Source organism: Raphanus sativus, chromosome 6, assembly GCF_000801105.2.
Source record: "Raphanus sativus cultivar WK10039 chromosome 6, ASM80110v3, whole genome shotgun sequence".
NCBI classification, from domain to species: domain Eukaryota; kingdom Viridiplantae; phylum Streptophyta; class Magnoliopsida; order Brassicales; family Brassicaceae; genus Raphanus; species Raphanus sativus.
In genome coordinates this window covers 45,282,977-45,300,193 of record NC_079516.1, presented here as the reverse complement: position 1 = coordinate 45,300,193, position 17,217 = coordinate 45,282,977, and the positions used below count along the sequence as shown (strand labels likewise).

The window sequence follows — 17,217 nt, the reverse complement described above, 5'->3', positions numbered from 1 at the left end:
GCTCGAATACGCAGTACTCGTTTTTTTATTTACTTATCTCTCGTCTTGTCATATTGGGATGATTGATTATTATGATTAGACAAGAAAATGTGGAGCGAGATATATAATAATATTGTTGCTCGTTCCATAGTGTAAGAGCGTCGGCAAATCTTTAGCCTTTCCGTTCAGTGGCTTGACCGGGTGGTCAGAAACTTTGCTTTTCTCCATTCCATTATATATGTCCTGCAGTCTATCGTCCTCTGTATTCCTCCTGTTTCTACGTCTATTTCAGATCTGTCTAATGTCGTCTACTTTATCTTCAAACGGATCCACTAAAATCGAGTTTGGAGTCTTTCCCAAAAGACTTGCAACAAACTCAAAACTTGCTGTCAAATACAATAAGAGCAGGTCCAACAAGAGTTTTTAACTGGTATACTAACATAATGGAGTAGGAGGAGAGAAGTAGAGATAAGATCATGATTAACCCTTTTTTTGGGTAGATTGCAGGTTATATTAATCTCCTACTTTTTATTCAAACTCAAAACAACTAGAAGTAAACATGGCGAGGTCTAGAAACCCCACTCAAATCCTCCAACACAATCGGAGCAACAACCTCCAGAACAGTCACAAAATAATGTAAACCAAAAGGTAAAGAAAATGCATAGGTCGCTAATCCATCGGTAAGACGATTAGCCTCCCTATACACATGAGAAAATTTGACTAGCCAGTCCCTTAATATGAAGCCATAGCACAAACATACTACGAATGAAAGGGGATGAGAATCATGTATTCCTGTCCTAAGAAAATCCACCACACTCGCAAAATCCACCTCCCCCTCCAGCCTTCTAATACCATAATCCCACGCAATGCACAAGCCATAATACATTCCCCACAGTTCCGCCAAGGATGCCGAGCAAATACCAACGTTCACCGCAAAGCCCCCTTTCCACTCGCCATACTCATCCTTTAAAACTCCTCCTACAGTCGCCAAACCATGGATACCTCTGGAAGCTCCATCTGTATTCAACTTGCACCAGCTTTTTGTAGGTCGAAGCCATGATATTTGCTTCTCCACACGAATCCCCACAGCCGAGTGTTCTCTCAAGTTTTTATTTGCCAATATCATTTCATGAGCCTTGTCTTTAACGAATTGTACTCTATCTCGACATTTCCCTGTTTCACCAAAAACATAACCACATCTCCATTTCCAAGACCACCACACGGTTAGTGCAAAGAGAATTGCCCAAAGATCCTCATTACCGGATGTGTTTTTAGTGAGATTCTCATATAACCATCCTAGGAGTGGGAGGGTAAAGAATTATTGCCTTTTATTTGGGGGTACAATCTTCGTCCATAACCCCGCAGCTGCCGATCAATGATTAACCCTAGAATCCCATTAAAGTCTCTTAATGACTTTTTAAGTAATAAATATTTGTTGAGAAATTTAGTTAAAAGATACCTAGATTTTATGGTCCAATGGTAGTTTCTTAGAGCACCTTTATGGGTTTAGAAGCTCATAAGTGGATCTTAACACTCCACAATCCTCCATTGTCTTTCAAATTTCATCCAAAAACTCTCATAATGTAGGTTTCAAAATCACAATCAAACTTTCTCAAGTTTGATAAATTTTGTTTAGTTTTGTCTGAAGTTCGAACTTGTGGGTGCTCGAAAAAGTTAAGCACACACTGTATTAACGTGATTATTCATTTGATTTTCTTCTTCGATCGGATATGTGCCGCGAAGTAGATGGTATATATTAGTTTTGCAACTGAAAATTTCAAGGAGGTTTCATTTGAAATATGATAATTATCATTCGAAAACGATTATACTTCATTTGAAATCTCCTTAAAAGCGAGGTTAATTTTTCATTCGACTAAATTTTAATTTTTCGAAAGCTCAAGATAATTCTGTTAGAAGAAATTTTATTGGAAGTTTTTCTAGATTTCACATGAAATCTAGATGTCATATGAAGTCTACTCATGTCAATTTTGTAAAAGTGGTTTGAATTTGATAATACCGAATATTTTATAAAATGAAATAGTAAGACTACAAAAACGCGTTTTTGATTCTCTTTTCTATTAAAGTTAAAGAGAAAAAATATAAAAATAATGATGTCTAAATATAAGTTAAATTTTATTTAAAATAATATTATATTTAAATTATTATTTATGTGTGTAGAAAAACAACTAATTTACTTTTAAAAAATTTATTGTATTTATATTTTTGGGTCAAATTGTAAATATTTAACATAAATTTATTGTAATTTGTATATTTAACATCACTAATGATATCAATGCTCATGAGTCCGTAAAAAAAGAGGCAGCTCGTCAAAAACTTAAAAGGGTCTCTGGAGGCGCACTATTTGCGTTAACGCTCTCTCTGTGTTAGGGTTTTTCTTCAGAAGGTTTTGTGCTTCACTCCGCGGCTAGTTTCTCTCGTCTGCTACCTGAAATGGTGTCGCCGAAAGAGTTGGCGGCCATAGTACAGTCTTCGCTGCTCGGAGCGTCGGGGACAAGCCCAACGCAGCGAATCGAACTCACTCACGCCCTTCGAAACTCCTTCTCCTCTTTCCAGAACCTCCTCTCTTTCCCGGTACTCGATTTTGGAGATCCTTCCCGTAGCTTTTCAATAATTCTCCGATTTCGATTGAGCTCTCATTCTATATTTGTTTTTTTTCTCTGTTTCAGCCTCCGAAGGCGTCCGATAGAGCGCAAGTTCAGTCCAAAGAGATTCGACTTCCTGATTCGTTACCGATATCCTTGGATGAACAAGATGTTGCGATTGTAAGTGTTGCTGCTGCTTCTCAGTATACACCGATTAAAAGCAAAGTTTCTCTCTATAAGATCTAACTGACACTCTTTTACTGTTACTGATTATAGAGCTTGAAACTGAGTGATGAGCTTCACCTAAATGAGATAGATTCTGTTCGTCTGCTTGTATCTGCAAACCAGGAGGTCGATCCCTTTCACTTTCACCTTGGAGCTATTTTTTTTTTTTTTGGGATATGCTCTTATATTTTTTTATCCTATGCGCTTAGTGGGGCTTGATGGGACGGGACCCGCTTGAGATTCAACGGCTTGCAACTGGGCTATGGTACACAGGGAGAAGAGATCTTACATCAACGCTCTACACACTCCTCAGGGTAGCTAGCACTCATGTTTATATTTCTAGCTTTTTTTCTTCTTCTTCTTTGCATTTCCACACGTTATAACCTTTTTCTTGTTGAACAGGCAGTTGTTATGGACCAGGGGGTTGAACCTGATCTTATAGCTGACATTCAGGGCCTGTTGGAAGATCTGATTAAAGCCGGGCTCAGACAACGGTTGATTAATCTTATAAAGGTAATTTACTACTTTTGTTCTTTTGTGGATACATCCTCATGCTATCTGTTTTGTCCACATCGTGAAAATGATTGTTTGCTGTTTTCACCTGTTTTTTTTTTTTTGAATCGTTTGGTTAATGTTTTCTGGTACTCTTAAAATTTTCTACTACACAAGCTTCTTAGTTCAAGACGCTTGGGTAATTTTACATCCTGTGTGAGCCTCATCTTTGAAATTTGTTTGTGGTGGACTCTATATTAGCGTTAAAATCAAAGAGAGTTGCGATTCCATTTTGTGTGACACTTGTTATTATCATCTTTCTTTGCATTAAGACCAACATGAGTTCAAGCGTCATCTTTTGAATATTTTGATGGACATTGGCTTCGGATGATAGAGTTCATACCAAACGAAAAATTTCATTTTAAACTCAGACAGTTAATGACTGTCTCCTAATTCAGTTATCTTTATAGCTGAAATTTTTAAGCAAAGGATGCTTTTATAAGATCTTGCGACATTTTGTTTCTCTTAGCCATCATTATGTTATGATTTTCATGATAGCAAATTTTTGTTGTTAGGAACTCAATCGGGAGGAACCTTCTGGCTTGGGTGGGCCCTTATGTGAGCAATACCTTATTGACTCGAGAGGTGCTCTTGTTGAACGAAGAGCTGTTGTTCATAGGGAAAGACTGATCCTGGGACATTGCCTTGTTCTTTCGATTTTGGTTGATAGACCTGGTAAGCTTAACTATTTTTAATAAAGCTTTTGCGCGAAGGGTGCCACTTGTTTAAGGATTTGAGTGCTGCTTTTCTTAAGTTCTATTGTATACCGTAGCAAGTAAACCTACTGATTAGTTGTTATATAAGTTTGCTAGGAAACTTATGTGCCAGACTAGTTAGGTCATTACGCAATGTGCTATGAATATATTGTGTTTTCAGTTATGCTATGTCTGTTGGCATGCATTGAATGTGCTTGCATGCTTGATTGAAGTTGAGTATCGTATGTCATTTATGGTGTTTGATACATATGCTATATTTTTGGCTCTTGTTTGTTCTATGGATATTAAAATGGTTAAACTACAGTACTAAAGCACTGCTGTTGTTTTTTTTTTTGCTCTGAGGATATTTGCTATTTCATTGTCATGCTTCTAAGAAACTTGTTCTTCGCAGGTCCAAAAGATGTGAAGGACATATACAATGTTTTAAAAGACAATGCAGTTCAATTAACTCAAGGAAATGACACCATAAAGTATCAGGTTTATACTAATCCTCTCCATGACATGGAAACTTTTATGGCTTTCGCTTCATTTGCTGCTGATTATATAATTTTTCTTTTTCGTATTAAGTAACATGATTAATTTCTTTGTTGCAGATTAGTTTCAGTCTTCTGTTTTCTCTCATCATTACCTTCATATCAGATGCCATCAGTGCACTATCGGATAAGTCATCTATGATATCTCAAGATGCTTCGTTTAGGACAGAATTTCAGAATATTGTAAGACGAGTTAATACATTTTCTGTTGCGACTTGTCCGTGTCACTGAAAACTGACACATAAAAACACACTTCAGGTCATGGCTTCTGGCAGTGACCTCCCTTCTGATGGCTTCATTGGTGGCGTAAGGCTTGCATGGGCTGTGCATTTAATGTTGATATATGATGGGATATCTGGAATGGATACAATTTCTGCTGCGTCAACAACTGATATGGGGCACATATGCTCCTGCCTGGAGTCCATCTTTTCAAAAAACGTGTTTCAGTTTTTGCTGGATAATGTTCTTCAAACTGCAGCCTACCAGGTACTTTAATTCTAGACAGCACTGCCAGGAATTCTGCGTACTCAGTTATTGTCTGTCAAATGCTGGGCGCCTGTTGGATTCTCTTCGACTTAATATCATTTGACGAACATTAACTGTGAAGAGTTACTTTTATTTCCAGTTAGTAGATGACATATTTGAATTCCTGAGCTTTTATTGAAGAAAAGTTGTGATATAGATCTCTACTTGGGAATATGGTTTTATTATATTGGTGTTCGGTGGGTTTCTCTTGGATGTTTTATCTATTCGTGCATAGTCACTATGATCTTACTTAATTAGTGACTCTCAAATTTAATCCTCGTTACAGATTTTTTTATCTTTGACTCCCTTGTGTGGGTCTATCAGTGACTGACATTTTGGTGGTTGCTACACGCAGAACGATGAGGAAGACATGATATACATATATAATGCGTATCTACACAAGTTAACCTCATGTTTTCTATCTCACCCGATTGCAAGAGACAAGGTTTGTTCAGTATCTTTACCTAGAATTTATTTAATATTGAGTATCTTTTGGTGATCAAAGTTTGAACGCTACAACTTAATAAAGTAAAGCTTGGTAAATTTTTATCCCTAGGTTCATGGTCTGATAAGCATGATAAAACTTGGTGGTAGATGCTTTTCGAATGCGGAAGTAACTTTTTGTTGCATTAGTCACAAACTCTGATGATTTCTGCTTGATCACTTTTGAGATGAGTGGCATAGAAAAATCAAAATTTTACGGTTGCACCTGGATATTTTCTGATCTGATAGTGTCTGATAAGTTGAATATATGCCATCTGTGTGTTTATTTCCTGCGTCTAGCCTGATCATTCTTATATTTCAGGTGAAGGAATCAAAAGACATGGCTATGAGTGTTCTTAATTCTTACCGAATTAGTGATCCACTTGACGGCAGTATGCAGACTGAAGAGGCTGACAGGCCGCTACCATTTATTTCCCTTATGGAGTTTGTAAGCAATATCTATCAGGTAAAGAACCACTAGAACAGTTATTATTTTCTTTGTTTGTTATTTTTTCTCGAGAAAAAGTTTGAAGATAAGTACTGTTGATATGTTTTGAAGCTAATTTTGTCTCTCGTAGCATAATAGTGAGAACTCGGAACCAAACCGATTGGATCAAATTTCATTTTTCATACCATATGCCTTCTTTCGAGTCTTGATATTTCAAGCTCTTGCAGAAAGAACCGGAGCTACTCTACGGGAATGATGTCTTGTGGACTTTTGTAAATTTTGCCGGAGAGGATCACACGAATTTCAAAACTCTTGTGGCATTTTTGGAAATGCTGCGCACCTTGGTATGAGAAGTCTTTGTATTGTTTTTTGTGGCCCCCATTTACCCCGTTATCCATTAAGTTTCCTTACTGTCATCTTGACTTTGTCCAGGCTTCCACTCAAGAAGGTGCTTCTAAGGTCTATGAGTTGCTCAGAGGTACAGCATTTCGCAGTATAGGATGGGCCACTTTGTTTGATTGCATAGCAATTTACGATGACAAGTTCAAGCAGTCTCTTCAAACTGCTGGAGCGGTGATGCCAGACTTCCTGGAGGGCGATGCAAAAGCACTTGTTGCATATCTGAATGTACTTCAAAAGGTTATATAACGTTGTTTAAACATATTCTGGCTCTATTTTCATTCTAAAGTTAATAACCTTTTTGTAGAATACTGGTAACTAAGGTGGCTTCTAAGAAACATGGTTTAACTGCGATTCAGTTCTAATTGCTTACATACGTGCTTTCTCTCTTCTAGTGGATCCCTTTCATCTCTGAAACTTATGTTTGAACATACTTGCAAATGCTTCCTCAACTGGGAGGGATTGGGCAATATATTGCTTAAACCTCCTTGCAAATGTTTCCTCTTCTGTGAACAGATATTTACACTGCATATACTTTTTTATTTGGTCAGTAAGTGTGTTTTTCATATTCTACAGGTTGTTGAGAATGGTAATCCTACTGAGAGGAAAAATTGGTTTCCTGATATCGAACCATTTTTTAAGCTTCTTGGTTACGAAAACGTTCCTCCATATCTGAAGGTGAGTGGCATTCTCCTTACGCTTCGACTGTCAAATGATCTGTAAAAAGCCTCCGGCATCAGTATATATCTAACTTGCGTTTATGGTAACTGTATCTTCTGCAGGGTGCTCTTAGGAAGACCATTGCTGCTTTTGTTCATGTATTTCCAGAAATGAGGGACCCTATCTGGGTTTTTCTTGAGCAGTATGATCTGCCGGTTGTTGTGGGATCACCGGTTGGAAAGACTGACCAATCTTCTCAGGTAAATGCTTGGCGTCATAGGGAATATTATTATTAATAGACATCTCTACTTTATTTCTTTCGTAGTTGTTTAGATTTTTATTACCGCATTGATTTTTTTTTTTTGTTATCTTGCAAAAAAATATTTATTTTGCCATGTAAAGCAGCTGTTTGTCACAATATTGATATTTGTCTTATTCCTTCAACAACATCATTATATTCTAAGTATGAAGGACTTTCATGTGATTTTTTTTCCTGAGTACTCACATAACTCGTTGTTCTGTGTTCGTTGAGGTAAAGTTAGTATGGCATGTGTTGTTTAGTGCATCTTTGGCTTATTTTGAAACCTAATTAAGATTTTTTTATATGCAGGTCTATGATATGCAGTTCGAGTTAAATGAAATTGAAGCAAGGAGAGAACAATATCCTTCAACAATATCGTTCCTTAATCTTATTAACGCTCTGATTGCCGGAGAGAAAGATGTGACTGATCGTGGTCGTAGGTAGTAGCCTTAGATTATCGTATCTAAGTGAATCTTATTCATAGGAATTTTGGGGCTGACGTTTTCTATACATATTTTTTTTGTAGATTTATTGGCATCTTCAAATTTGTTTATGATCATGTATTCGCCCCCTTTCCTCAAAGGGCATACTCGGATCCTTGTGAGAAGTGGCAATTGGTTGTGGCGTGCCTACAACATTTTCACATGTAAACCTGTTCTTCTATTTTTAATGCTTTCCTTTTTCTTGCTCTGCCACAATATTTTGTTTTTCTTTTAGCAGAAATAAGGATATGTTTTAAATGTGTGTATATGCGTGTTGAAGTGGATTAACATTTTCTGCATTTCACTTCAGGATCTTAAGCATGTATGATATTCAGGAGGAGGATCTTGATGGATTTACGGAGCATTCACAGTTTCTGGTGTCAGCTGAAACATCTTTACTACAAACGCAGCTACCAGTTATAGAATTACTAAAAGTAGTTACTAAAATTTTCTTGCTTTTGTTTTTTTACAGTGGAAACACAATCCTTATCTTATAGACATGTTGCATATAATATTATATAATTGGTTCACCTTTTTTTCCAGGATTTCATGAGTGGGAAAACACTGTATAGGAACCTTATGAGTGTCCTTCAGGTTGGGGTCAATTCCATCATGAGCGAGCGAATGAGTAAAACATACGGGAAGATCTTGGAAAAGGCTGTGCAACTCTCTTTGGAAATCTTATTACTTGTCTTTGAGAAGGATTTGCTTGTTTCTGATGTCTGGCGTCCGCTGTACCAGGTACCTTGATATTCCTGTGATGCATCGAAGCTTTACTTCGTGTATCTACTTCTCGAACTCTTATTATGTAGTGGAAAATGCAGTTATATATAAATAAAGTAGTTTATTCAAAGAGTATTCATGTAGTCAGAGATTTCTAGTACTGTGTAGGAAGTTGACATCATTTGTTCAGCATTCTGTTGTCTTATTAACAATGATTTATGTATCTTCGTGTATACCCTTCAATTAAGGTTACTAACATTAAGTCAAAAGCTGCAGGGTACAGAAGTGAGCAATTTTCTATGTGATCATAACCTACTTGACAAATAGCAATAAATAGGATTCCTTCTCCAACCTGCTACAGTGTTGTGTTACGTGGTGTAAAATATGAATCTGGTCACTGTTGTTAATTTGGTTATTGCTTGATGAGTCTTGGAATTAATGCCCAACCGTCTATACGAACATATTTACTTTTTTCATGAAGCACAATCAGCAGACCCTTCCATGTTTTTATGTTATAATGCACAAGACGGTCAGGTAACTTAATGTTTAATTTTGTTATTTCTGCAGCCTTTGGATATAATTCTCTCGCAAGATCATAATCAAATTGTTGCCTTGCTGGAGTATGTCAGATATGATTCTCTTCCTCAGATTCAAAGATCATCAATCAAATTGATGAACATTTTAAGGTGATAACAAAATTTTATAGAGCCACTTCTTTTCATTTGTAGTCTTTTCAGTCACATCTAACTTGTTTCTCAGATAGCATTAGCATATACCATTAGGAACTGCTTTCAGATACACTAGTTTTAAAAATATTTGATTGATTTCCTTTGCTATGTATAATTAGTCTGACCTTGTGTTTTAATTTGCTTGCTATGTACATGGGTTTTAATTAATCATACTCTTGTAACAGTTCTCGCTTGGTTGGTCTCGTTCCAATGCTGATTAAAATGAACGCTGCAAATTCCTTGATTGAGGATTATGCGTCCTGCCTTGAGCTACGACTTGAAGAGGGTGAAGTTGTAGAGAACAGTTGCGATGATCTAGGGGTCCTTATTATGCAGGTTATTTTCATCAATTGATGGGTTCACTTTTTAGAATATCATACTCTGTGCACTATGGTTTGGTCTAGGGATGTTAAATGGGTTTTCTTCGCGTTTTTAATGGGTTTTAGTGTCTTTCATTATTATTGATTTATCCGTACGCCTAATATCATCTCAACGATATGACCATTACATTTGTAGCTTCTGGTTGATTGTATCAACCGGCCTGCACCAAGTATCACACATTTGCTTCTTAAGTTTGACTTGGATGCCCCCGTGGAAGGCACAGTTTTGCAGCCTAAGTTCCACTACAGGTTTGATTGTCATTTGTTGGCATTGTATGGTAATGTATTTCTCTCAATTGTAATCTTCTTTTTTTTTTTCGCAATCTGCAGTTGTCTGAAGGTCATTCTTGAAATGCTGGAAAAACTTCCAAACCCTGATATAAACTTCTTACTCTTTGAGTGTGGCTTTCAGGTGAGACATACTGATCCAGTATGATAAATATCTGGTCTATTCAAAGAAGCGAGTTCTATTTGGTCAATTGTTTTTTCTAAACCATCTTTCACTCTTTGCAGCTTTTGTGTGAGTTGAGTTTGGATCCACTAACTAGTGGTCCAATCATGGATCTCTTGAGCAGCAAAAAGTATCAGTTTTTTCTTCGGGTACTCTAGATTATCTTCTCCTTGTACTTGAACGTGCCATTCTTCTTTGGTGGCTGTCCTATCTAAGTCACAAGTGACTTATTGTTTACTCATCCCTTCTTATATGCCTTAATGTTGCAGCATCTCGATACCATCGGTGTTGCTACCCTTCCAAAAAGAAGTGGTAGCCAGACGCTCCGTATTAGTTCACTTCATCAGGTTTCTACTTACTTCCATGATAGTATCTTGCCAGCTCATTCTTTGTAGTATATAATATTTTTTCTAAGATATTGACTGCCTATATATGGTTCTTTCTTTTAATGGAGTGTCCCTAGGTTGTTTTTTTTTTCCACCCAATCCCTTGTCTAAACTTTTTCTTAGCAAATCTATAACCATGCCAGTGGTTTTTGTTCTTTTCCTCCCATGTCCAGAATGATACCACTTATACGTAATATTTCTTCGGCTAGTTTTACATAGACAAAAATGATAATCTGCACATATGCACTATTTCCTTCTTATTGTTGTGACACCTTGAAATTTCTGTAGGTAGATTCGTTTCTTCTTATGTCATCTGTATGCAATTTCTGTTTTGCTAAGTTATCATGTGTTCTGTTTCTGTGGTTAAAATATTGTATGCACTACGGTTTATCTCTTTTTTTCCGTTAGTAATAGAATTCATCATCCGAATGTGTTCCTAGAACAGATCAATAATTTATATGTTATTTCAGTGTTAGGAGTCCTTTATGTTATTGATATTATTTCTCATTTATCTATCTCTACCTTTCCCAGAGGGCGTGGCTGTTAAAGCTCCTAGCTATTGCATTGCATAATGGTTCTGGAAGCAGTTCAGATCACCTAGAGGCGTGTCAGAGCATACTTTCTCATCTTTTTGGGCGGGAGGTAACTGAAGCAGGGAACGAACTTTATTTTTCCACTACATATCCTCTTCAGGATGGTCTTGATTATGCTGGAACTAGTTCAATCAGTAAAAGTAAGGTGAGTTTAGAATCTCTAAAGGTTTGATGCTTAAACTATGCGACTTTAGAAACTACCTCGTTTTATCCTACGGTCTAATAGATATATTCTCGCTGATGGTCTACCCGAATGATTATTAGTTCGTATGTTCATTGGTGCTACATTTGTAACACTGATCTGTCAGTCTACCATTTTATTTATTAGACCATCCATGGATAATACAAATAACTGTACTGACTCCACTCTTTCTGAACAGTAGTATTTAAAAAAAAAAGTTATGTCGCTTTTTCCCGTGCAGCATCACTTTCTTTCACTGGACTTCTGAAAGCTGTATATGTCATCATTTCTTGCCTAGATTGAGGTTGTTCATGGGAGCAGCTTTCTTACTTTTTTTTCTCTTTTTGAATTGAGTTCAGGTATTGGCGTTGCTTGAAATCCTCCAGTTTAGATCTCCTGATGCTTCGATGCAGCTTCCTCAAATTGTGTCAAGCCGAAAGTATGACACACTGGTAAGGCTTGAGAATATGGCTGTGTGTCTGCGTTGTGTATATTGGTCTTGAATATGGAGTTTAATTACAGGTAAAGGAAATACTTGAAAACCGTGATACCTCTGTAAGTGGCAGTATCTACTATTATTCTGAGCGTGGTGATCGTCTGATTGATCTATCTTCCTTCAGTAACAAACTCTATCAGGTTTGTTCTTGTGATAGTTGACACCAGATCTTCTCTCCTATAAAGTTCTCCTGTAATAAAACTTTTGCGCTCATTAATTCTATTTATGTTTAGGAACTACATTCTGGATTTCCCCTAGTGGACAGTTTTCAAAATGTTGCCGAGGTTAATGAAGTTAGAGAGACAATTCAACAGCTGTTGAAATGGGGGTGGAAGTATAATCGAAACCTTGAGGAGCAAGCCGCCCAACTGCATATGTTAGCTGGCTGGTCTCAGATTGTCGAGGTTGATTGCTTTCCTTAAAATCTCAGATCAGTTTTAGTAATCATGATTATGTGCCACTTTTCCAAGATATCACGGATTTATCTTTTTTTGTTATGCTTTATCTGTTTTGTTTTAGATATCTGCCTGCAGAAGAATATCTTCTCTGGATAATCGATCTGAAATTTTGTATCGGTGAGTTCCTTCCGTGCCAGAGGTTATTTGTTTATATAGCTTTCTTGAACATTGCCTGACTTTTTCGTCTCTGGTCATTGGCAGGATACTTGACGCCTCTCTAAGTGCCTCTGCTTCTCCGGATTGTTCATTAAAAATGGCGTTTGTACTTACTCAGGTGCATTTTAGCTTTTGAGTTTTTTCTATTGTATAAATGTGTTCTCCATGTACTAACTTTAGGTTTTAATAGGTCGCCCTTACCTGCATTGCCAAACTTCGTGATGATAGATTTTTGTTTCATGGTGCCTTGAGTTCTGACACAGTGACATGTCTAGATGTCATGATGGTAAAACATTTATCCACTGGTGCTTGCCACTCACTTCTTTTGAAACTTGTTATGGCAATTCTAAGGCACGAGTCATCAGAATCCTTGAGAAGGCGGTATGCTTCTAAGCTCCAGTTCTTGTATATGAACTTAGTTATACATCACGCAGTTATATTCTGCCTTGATAATCTATATTCAGTTTATCCCCGCTCCTAACTCATTTTCCTTTCTCTATCAGCCAATATGCATTGCTCTTGAGCTATTTCCAGTATTGCCAGCATATGATTGCTCTGGAGGTGCCAACATCAGTCGTGCAATTCTTGTTGCTTAGTGATCAAGATGATGAAGATTTGGATATCCAGAAGGTATGTATTTACTGATTAGACGAGACTTATTTGTTCAGACCATGTATGCTTCGATGCTGAATTTTTCTTGTGTTTTTAGATTGACAAGGAGCAGGCTGACCTTGCTCGTGCCAACTTTGCTATAATAAAGAAAGAAGCCCAGGGCATCTTGGATGTGGTAAATGTTACTTCTTTCGTATTATTAGTTAATAATCATTTGCTCTTTTACACATTGAGAATACGAATTTCAGGTAATCAAGGATGCATGTCAAGGCAGTGAATTTGGAAAAACGATTTCACTTTACGTGCTTGAAGCTCTTGTTTGTATTGATCACGAGAGATATTTTCTTAGTCAGCTTCAGAGCAGAGGTTTCATACGGTCTTGCCTTGGCAGCATTAGTAATATCTCCCACCAGGTATTTTTCCTCTTAATTATTGATTGTGTTATATATTATGGAATATTTATAGTAAGCTCATTGATATGATTTTTTTTGTTTGCTTTAACTTTTGGTAACTACTGGTAGTTAGTTAATCTGAGTTGACTTTAAAATCAGCACCAATAGATAAAAATTATATTAAAGTAAAAATGCCCTCAGTGTGTAGAAGTTCACTCATGGAAATTCAAGGTTACAGTGTACATATTTGTAAGCTGGTCAAATTAGTATCGCAAGCATGTTAAATCTTCTTTAAATGGCATATTGTGGCCAATTAGCCGCTGGTTTGCCTTTCTGATCCACATGAAAAGCAGATACACCTTATGCAACTCGTGTCTTTTATACCCCATTTACCGATTAGGTATTGATGATTATATAATCTTCATATGCCTCTCGTTTTTTAATTTTGGAGACATGATTGATATGTGGGTATACTTATTTCTACGACTTCCATTCATCCATGTGTACCTGTTATACCATTAGGCCCAGGATGGAAGACATTTACTGGAGTCACAACAGCGAGCATGTACCTTAGAGGCAGAATTTGCATTGCTACTTAGAATTAGCCACAAGTACGGAAAGTCTGGAGGCCAGGTTCTGTTCTCCATGGGTGCACTGGAACATATCGCCTCGTTTAGAGCTACTATTACCAATGTAAAAAACTCTAGTTATCTGCTTTTTTACTGTGACCTCGATATTTCTCTGGTTATAAGCCCAAAAGTACATTCCAGGGAAATATGAGGCGGGTCAATATGAAGCTTCAGACTGATACAGGATATGATGTTCAAAAGCAACGAACAATAATTACTGCTGTCCTAAGATTGGTGTTTTCCCTAACTTCATTGGTTGAGACCTCTGAATTTTTCGAGGTTAGCCTCTTTTCTCTAGAAAAAACTTCTTTACTATCTTTTGGATTGCTAATGCAGCTTTCATCTTCTGACTTTGTGAGTTAGTTGAGGAGTTATGTGAGAATGATAACTGAATGACAGATACCGTGTTGAGTTTGTTTGAAAATTAAAATCAGTATTATTTTTTCTTTTTTTCTGCCCTAAACCTGTGTGTTGTTTTTACGTACTGTAGAAAGGTGAATCATGTTACTTATTTTTCTATTGTAGTTGTTATACATCTATAATGCCTTTTACAAGTAGACGTAGAAAAAGGTATTAGTCTTTGAGAGTTTAAGTTATACAGGGACAATCGCTTGCCAATTGCAGTATGCTTGCAAAATGTAGAGAACAATAATACTGGATGACAGAAGCATTTGTAAAGTTTAGAACAGTTTGTATTGTTCTTGTTAGTTATTCTGGATAGCTGATCCTTATTGTCACGTAGTCTTTTTGCTATTTAGTTACAAGTCATTTTTTTCTGGGAACCTGATTTTCTTAAAATGCGAACTGCATTTACGTTTCTTATTCTCCTTTTATATGGGCGTTTGATAGGGGAGGAATAAAATTGTTCGTGAAGTTATTGAGTTTATCAAAGGACATCAATTGCTTTTTGACCAACTTCTTCGTGAAGACGTAACCCAAGCAGATGATTTATTGATGGAGCAAATTATCCTAGCAGTAGGAATATTGAGCAAGGTAATTCTTTGGGGGTGCTTACAGTTTTCTTAATCTTATTGAAGGGCTTTTGCTCATATTTTTCTTATAATTGTATCTTCTAGGGGGTTCGCCGAAATACCACAAGCTAGTTAAATTCACAAGAAATTATGTTCCGTGTTTGTAGGTCTGGCCTTTCGAAGAGAACGATGAATATGGATTTGTTCAAGGGCTGTTTGATTTGATGAGCAAGCTTTTCATATCATCTCGAGAAGGACACGTAGTTCAGGTACATGGATTAGCGCATCACAAATTATTGTCATCTAGTCCTCTGTTTCTTATATTTGTGTTCTCCTCTGGTGGACAGAAGGGATCAGAGCTCAAATTGTCTCAGTTGCGGTTCAGCTTGACTTCTTTCTTATATTTTCTAGTGACAAAAAATTCTTTGAGGTTACAGGTACTGTTGTAGCTATTTCCCTCTCTGTATTCTGTCCATTTCTTATTATCCCGTTGTTTTGACCAAATACTCATGTCCCTTCTTTATTCCACTTACCCCCCGCCGCTACAGATATCAAATGATTCTTGTGATAGCTCCGCTAAACTACGGCAACCAACGTTGATGCTGCTTGCATCTCTTCTTTCGCATGTGACTGATTCCCTCGAGGGGGCAGCAGAGAAAAAGTCCTTACTCCTTCATAAGGTTAATACTATCCTAATATTTACTCTTCACAAAATATTAACTTATATTATATATCTATCTATATATATATATATATATATTCAGAACTGTACTGTATGATTTGCAGATTAGAGACATTAACGAGCTCTCAAGACAAGATGTAGATGCAATAATCAAAATGTGTGATTGCCAAGAATATGTCACAGCATCAGACAACATACATAAAAGGTCAGTGAATTTCTTTCTTCTGCTTGCTAAAGCGCCCAAGAAGTAGGTCATATACATATCATAGAGTATGCGTCTTTGATATATTGATGAAGTAGAGATAATGCTTACTTCTTTGTATCATGATGGTGGGTAAATTCACCAAGTTATTTAAACACCTAATAGGGCAATTAATGCATGTAGAAAGATGCTTGACTACTGTATTTATGTTCTTATTGCTTTTGTTATTAACCTCAGGAGATACATAGCTATGGTCGAAATGTGCAAAATCGTGGGCAGCAGGGACCAGTTAATCACATTGTTACTACAACTAACAGAGCATGTACTAAATATCATCTTGATCCATCTCCAAGATAGGTATGCCGCTTTATTTTCAACCATTGATATCTTAGTTTTTTGTTTAAGTTGGAAATATTTTAGTTTTCTGGAGACTATCAGTCCTGGTTCTCGATGAGACGCCTAGTCTTATGGATTACGCAAATTGTGACAGCGAATAACTCACTGTTTTATATCTGTATGGCTGCAATTGCAAATCCAAATATTGACTAGGTTTATGCATTGAAATATATGATATGTTCAAACGAATCGCTCTTGTGCGTCAATGCTGAAAGCTTTGTTACGCAGATCTGGTAGTTCAAATGAGCGGGCATCACCATATGGTTCAAAATCTCATCAACAACAGGAAGTTACAGATCTCTGTGGCAAATTGTCACCTATCACAGAAAGGCTTGCATTACTGAATGAGGTATATATAGCTTCATCGATTTTACAATAAATTTCTGTTTCGTAATCATCATGTGATTAAAGTGAAAGGACTTCTTGATCTCAGGGAAAAGTAGGACACAACTTGAAGGTTTTCAAGAGACTGGCGACTACTGTAAAAGAAATGGCTGTCCAAAAGTGTTTATGATGGGGCTCTCAAGAAATGTAGAGAATCGTATCTGGTGGTTGAACTATTTCCTTGTATGAAATGTCCAAATCAAAAATGTATTGTTGGCTATGTATAACTTGGCTCACCGATTTCACTGCTAAAAGGTTGCAAGTTGTATCCACGAGATCTAACTCTGATTGCGATTTCTCTATTACTGGATATTTTTGTCTCCGCTTTCAACAGCCATACTCTCTCGGCCAATGGCCTTGTATTGACATTTCCGTAGATCAACATAATGTTTACATTTGAGGAAGAAGACTGATGAAGACTTTTTCTCCTAGTATAACATTATGTCTTCCATTGTTGAATTTTGAAAGTGGTTACTGGTTTTAAAATAGGC

At 36.8% G+C, this 17,217-nt stretch overlaps 1 protein-coding gene across 2 annotated transcripts; it reads left to right on the top strand.

Annotated features, from left to right (window-relative positions):
• The first annotated feature begins 2,295 nt into the window (after positions 1–2,295).
• On the top strand, positions 2,296–17,057 carry LOC108812256 (nuclear pore complex protein NUP205). 2 transcript variants are annotated; one of them, XM_018584460.2, is made up of 45 exons: positions 2,296–2,571; positions 2,667–2,762; positions 2,859–2,933; positions 3,017–3,121; positions 3,210–3,320; positions 3,875–4,034; positions 4,467–4,552; positions 4,669–4,791; positions 4,867–5,094; positions 5,489–5,578; positions 5,939–6,082; positions 6,292–6,408; positions 6,497–6,703; positions 7,040–7,141; positions 7,246–7,383; positions 7,734–7,864; positions 7,951–8,070; positions 8,217–8,340; positions 8,450–8,647; positions 9,197–9,315; positions 9,543–9,693; positions 9,874–9,986; positions 10,068–10,149; positions 10,251–10,337; positions 10,458–10,535; positions 11,106–11,312; positions 11,708–11,800; positions 11,871–11,984; positions 12,078–12,248; positions 12,364–12,419; positions 12,504–12,576; positions 12,649–12,839; positions 12,962–13,088; positions 13,168–13,245; positions 13,319–13,483; positions 13,985–14,155; positions 14,233–14,370; positions 14,941–15,084; positions 15,230–15,331; positions 15,413–15,499; positions 15,611–15,742; positions 15,849–15,949; positions 16,184–16,303; positions 16,571–16,691; positions 16,776–17,057. In XM_018584460.2, exons 1-45 carry the CDS (start codon positions 2,431–2,433, stop codon positions 16,854–16,856), a joined length of 5,598 nt encoding a protein of 1,865 aa, XP_018439962.1. In that variant the 5' UTR covers positions 2,296–2,430; the 3' UTR covers positions 16,857–17,057. The 2 variants fall into 2 exon arrangements, with proteins under 2 accessions (XP_018439962.1, XP_018439961.1); XM_018584459.2 differs by having other exon boundaries at positions 2,297–2,571; positions 15,410–15,499.
• Positions 17,058–17,217: the final 160 nt, after the last annotated feature.